This window comes from Cebus imitator, unplaced genomic scaffold (assembly GCF_001604975.1).
Source record: "Cebus imitator isolate Cc_AM_T3 unplaced genomic scaffold, Cebus_imitator-1.0 Scaffold91, whole genome shotgun sequence".
Taxonomy (NCBI): Eukaryota; Metazoa; Chordata; class Mammalia; order Primates; family Cebidae; genus Cebus; species Cebus imitator.
In genome coordinates, this window is record NW_016107406.1 from 6815080 (window position 1) to 6828637 (window position 13558).

Genomic DNA, 13558 nt, shown 5'->3' on the forward strand with positions numbered 1-13558 from the left:
ATTAGTTAGGTGTGGTGGTGGGCGCCTGTAATCCTAGCTACTCAGGAGACTGAGGCATGAGAATCACTTGAACCCGGGAGGTGAAGGTTGCAGTGAGTGGAGATTGTGCCATTGTACTCTAGCCTGGGTAACAAGAGCAAGCCTCCCTCTGAATATTGAAAAAAAGCTTGTATGTATATGAGTGTGAACAAAAATAAAATGGCTACCATGATATACAACAGAATGTTAACAGTCACTCTTCTTGGGTGGTGTGATTTTTTAAATTGTATCTTTTCTTTTACAGAATTGTAACTAGCAAGTATTATTTTATTATGAGGGGAAAAAAGGCTATTATAAAACACAATCGTGCTCACCTCTTTTCCCTGACTAATCAGACGTTGGTAGATTGTCCAGCTCTCTTATTATTACCTGGAATCAGAGCCTGCACAGGTGGATTGTTTTTGCCTGTAAAACGTATAATCAGCTTAGAGGAAATTTCTGAAATTATTGTGTCACTTTCCTGTAATGCTTGTGGGTTGGCTAGTAATTGCGAAAGCAATGCCGTCAGGTCTGAAGTTCTTCTGACACAGATCCTAAATTGCGGTTCGAGGTAAGATGACATTTTAAAGTGAAGCCACAGATGGCTTAAAGGGGCATGCTGATATCATGTAGTGCTTTCCTCTCCAAAAGCGAACATTCTCTGCTTGCAGCCTCAGTTTCTTCATTCACAAAACGGAGATCATATTCCGCCTGAGGGTTGTCAGGATAAAGTATGTGGAGACAATTTGAAACCCTCAAAGTGCTTTTTGATTAGTAGATGTTTATTTGCAGGTAATTACCCAGTATATTTACCCAAGTGATCTGAGACTAGGACTTCTTTTTGGTATGAAGCATTGTAAAACTTGAGATGCTGTCTCCCAGAGGGTGAGACAGGGCTTTCAATACAGGTAATAGATGATAGAATTTACTATAGCTGGCCTTGCTTTTACTTGCTGTATATCCAAAACTGGCTCTGTTTTATCCAAAATCTTATATGCCTTTCTTGTAAATTTCCTTGGGCAATCGTAGATTACCCTGAAACTTTTAGGACATGACCAAAGTCCATCTATCTTTTTGGGTTTCTTTTGCTAGATTCATCTAGAATCAAGAAGGGGCGCAAGCAAGACCTCACAAGAATCAGTTTAATCAGCACTATGGAGTTTGCCGAAACAATGGTCATTTTAAACTGGATTTTAAAACTAAACCCATTAGCCCATTTTATAGTATTGACCATTCCCTCATTCTTGAAGTTCTCCCTCCTTAGTTTTCCTGACTGCAGGCTCCTGATTGGCTCCTTGGATTTTTCTACTGCCACTATGTGAGAGGCAATACAACATAGTATTAAGTTCTATCAGTCACAGATTTAAATCCTGGATCTGCTGTTCACTGAGACCTTGGACCAGTGAGAGAATCCCGATCAGCCTCAGTTCCTCATCTGTAATGCAAAGATATAATAATGATACCTACCCTGTAGGTAGGCCATGGGATGGTTGTGAGAATTTTAAGAGATGGTTCATGTTAGGGTTTGGCCTATCATAAGCACTGAATAAATATTAGCTCTCTCATGCCCTCCTGTACCTCCTACACTGCATTTTCCCTTCCTTCTGTGTGGGGTGCTCTCCAGAATTACATGCTTAGAGAGCTTCTCCTGGAGTGAGGTCCATAGCCTCCACTACCACCTAAACATAGATGGCTCCCTTCCTATCTTCAGCCTTTATCTCTCTTCTGTACATATTTCTTACCAGCTTCTGAACATCTGCACCCGGCTGTCCAACATGCTAGCATCTCATACTCAACATGTCAAAAACTGAAGTTTCCCCTAAGACCCATTTTTTCCCATGTCCCCCTTTCCTTTTCAATGTCACCATCATCCACCGAATTATCCAAATGAGAAATACTGAAGTCAACTCCTCCTCACTCATTTCTCCCTTCTGATTGGTTTTGATTACAGAAACTTGGCAGCATCTGCCCAGAATTTTCTTTCTGTGCCATAAGGGTAAACGTGAGAGCCACCATAATACAGCAATGGGACTCTGTATCTCATTTGAATGAATTGATACAGAAATAGACACCTGATGCCAGCTGGATTTTGGACTTGGGACCATAGGGAACTTAATTCCATTTGATTTAATAGTGGAAGCTGTAAGGTACAAGTGTGGGGCCAATCATGGCCATGTTTCCCACCCGATGGAGAAAACTAGTCTCCAGTGAGGTAAAATGACTCCCACAGCAAGAGAGAAGACAGAGGAGAGAGAGGATCTAGACACATTGAAGTGCTAGTTGTTCTTGAGACCCATGTGTCTCTTTCTTCCTCCTGAAACTTGACTGTTCAACAACAAAATAAGTTCAGAATTATTAAAGCTTAGAGTGTGAGCGTTGGAAGGCTATAGCTGAGACTCAAGAGGTGAGATGTAGATGACCTATATAATGCAGAATCCACAACGATATTAAAGAGTTTGGACTTTTATCTTGACAGCAATTGTGAAGAAATTCAAAGATTTTAAATGATCTTTGAAAAGTAATTGAAAAGATTACATTGGGTGTGTTGTGGAAAGGGGATAAGGAGTGGTGGTTTGGAGGGTAAAACTCATGGCAAGAAGATCAGTTAGGAGGTTGCAATAATGCAGGGGAGAAATGAGAGCAGTCAGGACTAGGGAAATGGCATATGTTGAAGCAAAACAAAACAACCAATAATAATAGACCAGTGAAATCAACAAGTCAAATACCAAGTACCCATAAACAACAAGAAAGATACAAACGTGTTCAAGCCCATCCACTGGATAGGACTGTCTTCATCCATTGAGGCCACTATAACAAAACATCCTATGATGTTTTGTTTGTAAGACTGGATGGCTCATAAACCACTGAAATGTATTTCTCACAGCTTTAGACACTGGGAAGCTCAAGATCAGGGTGCCAGCATAGTCGGGTTCTGGTAAGGGCCCTCTTTTGAGTTGTAACAGCTGACTTCTCACTGGATCCTCATATGGCAGAAGGAACAAAAGAGCTCCCTTTGACATCTTTTATAAGGGCACTAAGTCCATTCGTGAAGGAGGAGCCATCATGATATATTCACTTCCCAAAGGCCACATCTCTTAATACCATTACCTTGGTGGTTAGGATTTCAACGTGTAAATTTGGGGGAGGAGGATGGCGGGAAAACAAACATGCAGACCATAGCCTGGATCTTCTTGGAAACTGGAACAAAATAATGGAACCTGCTTTGTCATGTCCCCAAGGGCACTGCTGTTGGAGTTGCGACTGCCTGTTTCGTAAGATGGCCTTGAACTCAGGACAGTTGCTGTAAACCTTCCTAGTGTCGTTCTTCTTGTTCCTACCTTGTGTGGGTTGCTGGATCCCCAAGTAGTGTCCCAGGGCAAATGCACATGAAGGTGTGGGTGAGGATCATGGGAAGAGAAAGGACATTTAATACATACTAGTGATTATCCTCATAATTTCTAAGAGTAATCAATCAGTCATAGTGTTATAACAAATTAAAAGAACAATTAAGGGCCAGGCATGGTCGCTCACGCCTGTAATCCTAGCGCCTGCCTAGCAATCCACCTAGGCAGGTAGACTGCCTGAGCTCAGGAGTTTGAGACCAGCCTGGGCAACATGGTGAAACCCTGTCTCTACTAAACTACAAAACATTAGTCGGGCATGGTGGTGTGCACCTGTAGTCCCAGCTAGTCAGGAGGCTGACGCATGAGAATCACTTGAACCCGGGAGGCAGAGGCTGCAGTGAGCCAAGACTGCACCACCACACTCTAGCCAGGGCAGCAGAGCAAGACTCTATCTCAAAAAACAAACAAAAGAGCAATTAGGAAAGTGTATATTTTGTAGAGAAAACATCACATATTAACATAACTTAACTAATGGAGAGATAACACTTGAACTTCTATAAATGGAGCTTTCAAAGGAAAATGTGAAAGGAAGGCAGTTGGGAAGGTACATAGGATCTGAGACCTTGTGTGTACCTGTAGCTTTAAGAAAATATGGAGGAAAGGAAACCTTGGACTGTAATGAGGGGGCTACAAAGCCTCATCATCTCAGGCAAGGTTCCTGCAACTTCGCCCAGAACAAACATACCCAAGCCTTGTCAGATTGATCAAATAGTTGAGAAGACAATAAGAACGCAGAGGGACCACAGCAAATTTCTTCAACTTTATTCAAAAGAGCCTTGACAATAGAACTTGAAGAACATTCCATTGAAACTACCATAGTGATGGCCTTCTATCTGACTTTAACCAGAGCTGGTTGCTCTCAGTAGTGTGTGTGGGGGGAGTGGGGTGGGGTGTGGGTGATTACTTACTTTTATGATTAATCATCTTATGAAAATCAGAACCATGACCTTTGCCCTAAACCATCCCCTCTAAGGAGTCGAGTCAGAATACCAGCAGAGTACTATATCCTTTTTAACTTAACAATGAGAATGCTTTTACTTAAGTTACAGTAAAACCTCATTATTATAGAAACAGATTGTCACCTTCCTACTAGTAGAAGTTATAGTAAAGTGCACAGGAAGAAATAAATAAAACAAGGAAATAATTTCTTATTTCTCATTTCCAAGAGTAGCCTTTCGCAATTGTTGAGGCAGTCTGGCCTGTGACTTTATTTCTTCATCAGGGTTGAGAAATATAAAGAGGAACCATACCTATCAGTGAAATCCCAGATTTTCTTTTTTTTTTTTTTGAGACAGAGTTCCGCTCTTGTTACCCAGGCTGGAGTGCAATGGCGCGATCTCGGCTCACCGCAACCTCCGCCTCCTGGATTCAGGCAATTCTCCTGCCTCAGCCTCCTGAGCAGCTGGGATTACAGGCACGCGCCACCATGCCCAGCTAATTTTTTGTAGTTTTAGTAGAGACGGGGTTTCACCATGTTGACCAGGATGGCCTCGATCTCTTGACCTCGTGATCCACCCGCCTCGGCCTCCCAAAGTGCTGGGATTATAGGCGTGAGCCACCGCGCCCGGCCTGAAATCCCAGATTTTCTAAGGGTCTGTGTTGGTTTTTTTCCCCAGGACTTGAAACAGCCATGGTGATTGATACATTTTTGTTGAATTATTGTAAACATATATATATATATATTATTCACTTATATTTAGCCAATTCCAGGCCCACAGGAACCACACCGACACTTATGCCAAATGTATTTTTCTTTAGTCATTTGCTAAAATATTTGTTAACCAAATGGGTAGCTAAACCTTAACCCAAATGACAAGCTCAGTCATCACTCTTCTACATACCGTTCAATGACTTGTTCCTCTGGTGTGACAGCACTCTTTCTTCCTTATATTATTTGAGAAGCAGCATAGTATGCCAGTTAGGCTCTGGAAATCTTAGGCTCATATAGAAGAATTGTTTTGAATAGCTTGATGAATTAAAACTTTCCCACTATGTCAATCCAGTGATCTCACGTTAGTAACGTGGCACACAATATGTAAACAAATAAATACATGTTGAATGTCAAAAGTATGAGTAAATGATTTAATTGTTGATTAAAATGGTGATGGACTGTTGCATTGACTGAGTGCTGGTGAGTCCACGCTTTGCTTTGGTAGGTTGTGATGGCTGTGATGAGATATGACAGTTCTTTTCTATCAGCTAAGTGCTCTGGGAAAGTGACAAACACATTACTAAGCACAGCAAACGCCAAGTGGTCAGGATCAGGAGCTCGGGGTGTTTTGCTCTTCTTTACCGATAGATTAGGAATCCAGTTAATGAAATACTCCTACCATTTATATCCCCCATGCATATCTCAAGTCTATATCTATTTTCCCAAGCTTCAACCATCCTCTACAATCATCCTACAATAGTCCCCTCAGGGGATATGCCTACTTCCGCTCTTGCTACCTCCAATCTGTTCTAAATAGGTGTCTATTATGCTGTATCAGCCTAGTGTTTCCTTCAGGGCACTGTCACAAATTTGATTGTCTACATAGGTAGGCATTTTCTGTTTGTCTCACTAGACTGTGAGCCCCAGCAGGACAGGGATCTTTCTTAGTCACCATTGTAGCTCATCTCCACTCTCACCTATTGCCTAATTCATAGAAAGCTATTCACAAGTAGTCAATAAATAAATGTGCATAAATTCCCAAAGGCACAGTGACCTGATCTTAATTCACTTTTGTGTCGCTGGTACCAAGGACAATGCCTAATGCAATGCAGGCACTCTATACAGGTGTATCCCATGTTGGGTTCAGTTGACGAGGGGATGACTCGCCTCTCCAGGTTTTACAGAAAGCTGCATTTGAATCTTCTCCATTCCGCCATTTACCAGCTGTGTGACTTTAAGCCCTGATGTCCTTAGCTGCAAAATCGAAGCAAATGCTTATTTTGTAGGGTTTTTGATAAAATACCTGTGAGGGCTCTGCAGAGTGTCTGACATAGTGTGTGTTCGTCGTGGTCCACCTAGCACTGGGGCAAGGTTCAAGGAAGAAATCTACAAGGAAAGAAGAAAGTGACTCTTCAGAAGAGGGAAAAACCCAAACAGGTTTTGAGTACAAAAAGTCACAAAAAACTCCCCTAAGTGGCCCTTGTTTTAATCAAATCTCTGTATTAAAATGCTGAAGAAAGGGGCATCGCATGGGGAAGAAGGGAGGGTCAACTCTGTTGCCCTGTTCCAAGACCTCTCGAGCAATGACTTGACAGCTACTCATCATTTTGAGTTTTTCAACTATGTGGTAATTAATATTTATAAATAAAGTGCAGTAGTTGCTCCCAATGACTAGGCACCATTTAGAATCTGTCCATCCATTTATCCATTTAGCACATCATAATTGAAACTCTTCAGTGTCTTGTATTGTTCTTGGGGTACAAACCTGGACCCTAAACACAGTCTGCAAGGGTCTGGCCCTTGCCCCTCATTTTTGCTTGATGTTACCCCAATCTCACCCTTGTTCCCCAAGCTCCCACTGTTTAAGCTCTTCTTTAAGTTCAGCCACAGGACCTTTGCACATGTGCTTCCCTTTGCCTGGATGACTCCTGGGTTAACTGAATTCCGCCACAGCTCAAGTAACGGCACTTCTTCAAACACTTCCCTGACCATGCAGCAGCCTTAGCTCTCAAGTCTTCTAGTCATCCACAGTAGAGTCTTACTTGTAATTACACACCAAATTGTTTAGTCGTTTTGCTTATGTTTTCTCCCTGTACTCTGAGAACAAGACAATGAATAGCTTGGTTATCCGATGGTGCCCCGCATGTGGCAAGTGCTCAATAAATGTGGGTTGAATGAATGAATGGATGAAAGGTTCCCAAAGCTCCTGAAGGGATCTGACAACCCAAGAGTGAGGAAGCCAGGTTCCTTCCCAGTCCTCGGGGAAATCAGGGGTGGCGGGGGACACAGATCAATAAGCTAAGAAACAAGTCTCTCCAGTTGGTGCGCGATTCCTCAAACCAACCCTCCCCCAGCCACGGAGGGTTCAGAGGAAGGGGTGGGTTTAAGGGCGGATGCTGAAGACAAGTGCTGGGTGATCGATCAGCTGAACAATGGTCAGATCCTGGTGGAGATCCCAGATCCTCAGCCAGGCGGCCGGAGCCCGCGCTGCCCGGCTCGGGCCGGCAGCCAGCTGACTCCTCTCGCCATCCCTTCTGTCCCACGCGGCGCTCTTTCACCAGCGCCCAGAAGCGCCAGCCAATGCGCCCGGGCCGCGGCAGCTGCTCCCGTGCCAGGGCGCTCTGGGCCAGCTCTGGCGCCGGGCGCTCGTGATTGGCGGCCCCCAGCCCCAGCCCGGCGCGCCCTCCCACCCGGGGCGAAGTCCAGACCCCGCCCGCTGCCTGGGCTCTGCCCCCTCCTCTCCGCCCCGCCGGTGCGCGGGGCCCGGATCCTGCCGAGCACTTTCCGCAGGCGCCGCAGAGCAACTGGGTGCAGGCGGCCGTGGTTGGCGCGGTCCTCGCCCGGCCGGGCCATGAAGGTCGAGTTTGCGCCGCTCAACATCCCGCTGGCGCGGCGGCTGCAGACGGCGGCGGTGCTGCAATGGGTCCTGTCCTTCCTGCTGCTGGGTAAGGACCCCGCGTCCCGGGCCGCGACGCCTGGGCTCCGTCTCCTCCCTCGGGACGGTCGCGATTCCAGGACCTGCATAGAACCTTCCAACCCTCGTTCCCCTGTCGGCTAGAGAGGGCAGGTCAAAGAGGGCATTTGGAACTAACGTGGGCTCCGGTTTCTTTCCTCAGGAGAACCTCATCGCGAACGACTGTTTAACCCACTTTATTTTCACCTGTGCTATTTTTTTTTTTTAATTGAAGTGCACCTTGTCTACAATAAAAGGTGCAGTTGTACGGATACAGCTCGATGACTTTGGCAACTGTATCCACCGAAATGTAACCATGACCCCACCAAGCGCTTGAGCTCTTGAGTCCTCAAAAGTTGGCAAACTTGTTTCTGGAACTGTTGATTCATAGATGGAAAAGTAATGTCTCCGTAGTTAAAACCTGATTCCTTCCTCATGACGGAAAGCAGTGTTCGCTTTTCCGTTTTGTAGATGTCCTCGATGCAGAGAAGTACCTTTCTGTAAAGAAGGCTGCACCGCTCATTGCGTTTCGTTGAGCGGTTTCTCTCTGGAAATAATTTGACCCAGGAGCGTGTGTGTTTCGGTTGGTTCCCAAGTTGAGCCCATGTAACATACAAGAGCCGAATCATTAGATGGGGCAAAGGTGTTTACCTTGGTGGTTTGGGTTTTTTCCTTCATATTTGTTCTCCTCTTGAAGTAAATCGAGGTGATGTGGGAGAGAGGAATTTGGGGGAGACCCTTCTTTGGAAACATAAACTCTTCTGAAAACTAAGATAATGTATATGATGTAAGATCATGTATTGTACAGCGTTGGGTGGTAATAATAGTAATAAACCAGTTGCCTGGCAGAGTTTTACACTTTATTTATTTATTTATTTATTTTTATTTATTTTTTTGACAAAACTCATGACTACTTTTGTGCTAGAGTTTTACACTTTTAAAACTGCTTTCACATTTTAGAAGTCTGGATCAGTGGTTCTCAACCCTAGCTCTACGTGAGAATCGCCAGAGAAGCTTCTAAAAAATGCAGATGCCCAGGCTGCATCCCTAGAATAAGTCATTTGTTTCAGAATAAAGCCTGTGCACCTTCCCCCCCCCCCACCTGCCCTTTTTCCTTTTTAAGAATTCTCTGACCAGACGCAGTGGCTCACACCTGTAATCCCAGTATTTTTCGAGGCCGAGGCAGGCAGATCATGAGTTCAGGAGTTTGAGACCAGCCTGACCAACATGGTGAAATCCTGTCCCTACTAAAAATACAAAAATTAGCCAGTGTGGTGGCGCACGCCTGTAATCTCAGCTACTCAGGAGGCTGAGGCAGGAGAGTCGCTTGAACCCAGGAGGTGGAGGTTGCAGTGAGCAGAGATCGTGCCACTGCACTCCACCCTGGGGCAATAGAGTGCGACTCCATCTTAAAAAAAAAACCCCAAAAAACAAACAAACAAAAAACCTCTCCAAGTGACTCTCCTGTGGTGCTAGGTAGAGTTTACCAAAAAAAATGTAAGTCGAAATGTTAACTCATTAAGTCCTCACAGGCCACACTGAGGCAAGGTTGATAACATTACACCCCTTTTTGATCTGGATCAAAGCACCATGGAGATAACAACATACAACCTTATCCAGCGCCTGGTATGTGCTAGGTGCTGTTCTAAGCAACATCCACGATCAACTACGCAATCTTTACAGCACCCCTGTGAGGTAAAGACTATCCTGCACTCATGGTACAGATGAGGGAACTAAGAGGTGAAGTAAATTGCACAAGGTGATGCAGCTAGCAGTACGTGATAGAGCTAGTTGCAAACCCAAGTATTCTGCTCCCAAGTCTCTGCTTTAACCACTAGACTGCTCTCTTTAATGGCCTGAACGTGGAGCCCGACTTCCTAACTGATCATCCAACACATCTCTGATAGCCACTGTCGTTTTCTTTCATGGACCTTATCATTGCTTGTATCTGTGTATAACTGCGTTGATTTGACAGAGTTCTATATGGCTGCCCTCATCTACACGCTCAGTGAGGGAACATCCAGTATGTGTCTGGCCTGTGGAAGATATACACAAATACTTGAGATATATACAAATACTTGTTGAATGGCTCTTTCCGGTCTGTGATCCAGAAGAGAAGATATTCATCCCCCAGCTGCCTGGAGTATTAACTCGTGGAATCCTCACAGCAACTGGGTGAGGGAGGGACCACCCCTTACCCTCATTTTACCAAGGAAGGAAAAGGTGGTAAAAGTAAATTGCTCAGGGTCATATGGCTCAGCAGTGGCATGTGAGTAGATTGGTGACAAGGACATAGCAGGTGCTCAATGACCTGTGTCTAATTTAAATCAAACTACAGTGGCTCTAGATCCAATTCACTTCAATATTTTTGTTTCACACATTTGACGTTTGTGTTAGCTGGAGCATATGATTATGTATTATCATATATCTTGGAAATTATTTTGTGGGAAGTTTCAAACATATGGAAAGTAGAGAGAAGAGTATGAATTCCCATATACCCAGTACCTAGGTTTATAATTATTTAATAATTTGCCATATCTATTTTATCCATTATTTTGCAAAAATAGTTTAAAACAAATCAAATTTTTTTGTATAGGTTTTTTTTTTATTTTTAATTTTTAGGTTCAGGGGTACATGTGCAGGTTTGCTATATAGGTAAATTGTGCATCATGGGGATTATACAGATTATTTCATCACGTAAATAATTGGCATAGTTCCCAATAGGTAACTTTTCCTCACCCTCCTCCACCCTCCACCCTCAAAGGAGGCCACAGTGTCTGTTGTTTCCTTTGTGTCTGTGTGAACTCACACATTATGATATTTTAATCCTAAATAGTTTGCATATTTTAAAAATAAGTATTTTGTGTGTAACCATAGTACCCTTGTCATACCTACCATAGTTTACAAACATTGCTTAAAATCATCTAAACCAAGTTCAAGTGTCCTAAATTCTAAATCATCTAAACCAAGTTCAAGTCTCCTAAATTCTGCCAAAACTATGCTTTTTTTTTTTCCTTTTCCTTTTTTTCTTTTTGGTAGAGATGGGGTCTCCGTATATTGCCCTGGCTGGTCTTGAACTCCCAGGATCAAGTGATCCTCCTGCCTCAGCCTCCCAGGGTGTTGGTATTCCAGGAGTGAGCCACTGCGTCCAGACAAAAAACACTTTTACTGGCAATTTGTTGGAACCCAGATCCAAATAAAAGCCTCATGTTCTATTCGGCGTTTATTTCTTTCGTGTTTATGTCTTTTGTGTAGAACAGTGCCTCCCATTTGTTTTCTTGTCTATGAAGCCTTGAAGAAGGCATGACATGGGTCCTGCAGAATGTCTCACTTTGTGAGTTTGCTTCTTTGTAGAGTTACCTTGTTCCTCTATCCCCTGTATTTCTTTTGAAAAGATAGAAGTTAGAGTTAAATGCTTGATTAGATTTAGATGAAACCTCTTGGGCAAGACTTCTTTCTAGGGGTTGCTGTGCACTTCACATCACATCACATCAGGACGCACACAGTGTCTGCTTGTCCCAAAAAGAAAGTAATATGAGATAAAATGACTGCCATGCTGCAGACGTTCCTCATTGACAATTGACCTTTCATCTAGTGATTTCAGTCATGATCCTTGCCCCAGTTGTTTTATTTGAACCTGCAAAATGGTAATTTTCTTGTTCTATCATTTAATCTTCATTTATTAGCTAGAATTTTCACAGTTAAAAATTTTGTCTTATCATGTAGCATCATTTGACTACCCTATAATTCAATTCTTACAGGAAAGAAAGGATAAATGCTACCTTTTTTCCATTTAATTATCAAGTTTCAAGTAAGGAGTTGATATAAGTTACTCCCAGTGGTGACGAGAGATGTTTTATTAACGATTAATGAGAAATGTTTTTATTTAAGATCTCTAAATCAGCATCCCAGAATGCATTTTTCTTGCCACCACCAGGAAGGTGAGTTTAAGCTATTAGTACTTGAAATATATTTTAAAATAATAAAATGTTTCATTTAGTAATAAAATCAAACAGTTTCTCTGAGATACATGTTAAGTACCAGTCGCCCAACCTTAATATTAAAAAAACTGAAATATTTCTTACTAGCTTGTACTAAGCTACCAATTGAAAAGTAGAAAAAGAAATAGACATTTTTTGGCTATCTTCTACCTACAATCCCATGGAAAGGATTGTTATATTTATTTTTTTAGATGAGAAAACTGAAGCTTAAGAATTTTTTTGCCCAAGGTTATATGTGATAACTGGTGGAACCACGATCTTTTACTGAATGGGTTTATTTGCTTATATGTTTGTTTGTTTTTGAGATGGTGTCTTGTTCTATTGCCCAGGCTGGAGTGCAGTGGCATGATCTTGGCTCACTGCAACCTCTACCTCCCAGGTTTAAGTGATTCTCCTGCCTCAGCCTCCTGAATAGCTGGGACTACAGGCGGGTGCCACCACGCCCAGCTAATTTTTTGTATTCTTTAGTAAAAACAGGGTTTCACTGTGTTAGCCAGGTTGGTCTCGATCTCCTGACCTCGTGATCTGCTCACTTCGGCCTCCCAAAGTGTTAGGATTACAGGCATGAGCCACTGTGCCTGGCTATTCACTTATTTATTTAAGCAGCCTTGTTAAGGTATAATTGACATGCAATAAACTGCACATATTTAAAGTTTACAATTTGGTAAGAAACCATCACCACAATTAAGATAGTGAGCATAGCCGTCATACTCAAAGATTTCTCATACTCCTTCTCTGCCCCACCTCACCCCTTTTCCCAAGCAACCACTGATAGGCTTTCTTTTCTTTTCTTTTCCTTCCTTCCTTCCTTCCTTCCTTCCTTCCTTCCTTCCTTCCTTCCTTCCTTCCTTCCCTCCCTCCCTCCCTCCCTTCCCTCCCTCCATTCCTTCCTTCCTTTATTCTCCCTATGTTGACTAGGCTGGTCTTGAACCCCTGGGCTCAAGGAATCCTCCCACCTTGGCCTCTCAAAGTGCTGGGATTACAGGTGTGAGCCACACTGTGCCCGATCTGATCTGCTGTCCCCACAGATTAGTTTGCATTTTCTAGAGTTTTGTATACATGGAATCACATCCTATATACTTTGTTTTTGTCTGGCTTCTTTCACTCAGCATAATTATTTTGAGACTGTTTCTTGTATGTATCAATAGTTCATTGCTTTTTGTTTTTAAGCAGCATTCTCTTGAATGAAGATATTGTAATTCATCCAATCATCTATTGATGAATATTTGGCTCATAGCTATTATTAATAATACTACCATGAACTTTCACTTACATATCTTTGTATGAACATATACTTTCTTTATTCATAGGTAAACCTAAGAATGTAATGACTTGATTATATGATAGTTGCAGATTTAACTTTTCCGGAAACCACCGAAGTTTCTTCCAAAGTATTATGCCATTTTACATTCCCACTGGCAGGGCATGAAAGTTCTAATTGCTCCATGTCCTTACCATCACTTGTTATATATATATATACATATATATATATATATATATATATATATATATATATATATATATATATATG

The 13558-nt window shown here is 42.7% G+C and overlaps 1 protein-coding gene across 3 annotated transcripts in view; it reads left to right on the forward strand.

The window, feature by feature from the left end:
- Nucleotides 1-13558, forward strand: part of MOGAT1 (monoacylglycerol O-acyltransferase 1) — an 81141-nt gene that overhangs the window by 1725 nt on the left and 65858 nt on the right. For 2 of the 3 annotated variants that reach the window (XM_037740893.1, XM_017535313.2), the window contains exon 1: nt 7784-8018. The exons of the other annotated variant lie outside the window; for it this stretch is intronic. In XM_037740893.1, coding sequence (XP_037596821.1) covers nt 7925-8018 — 94 coding nt within the window. In that variant the 5' untranslated portion in view covers nt 7784-7924. Of the gene's footprint in view, nt 1-7783; nt 8019-13558 lie in introns of those variants that run through there. 3 annotated transcript variants of the gene reach the window in all.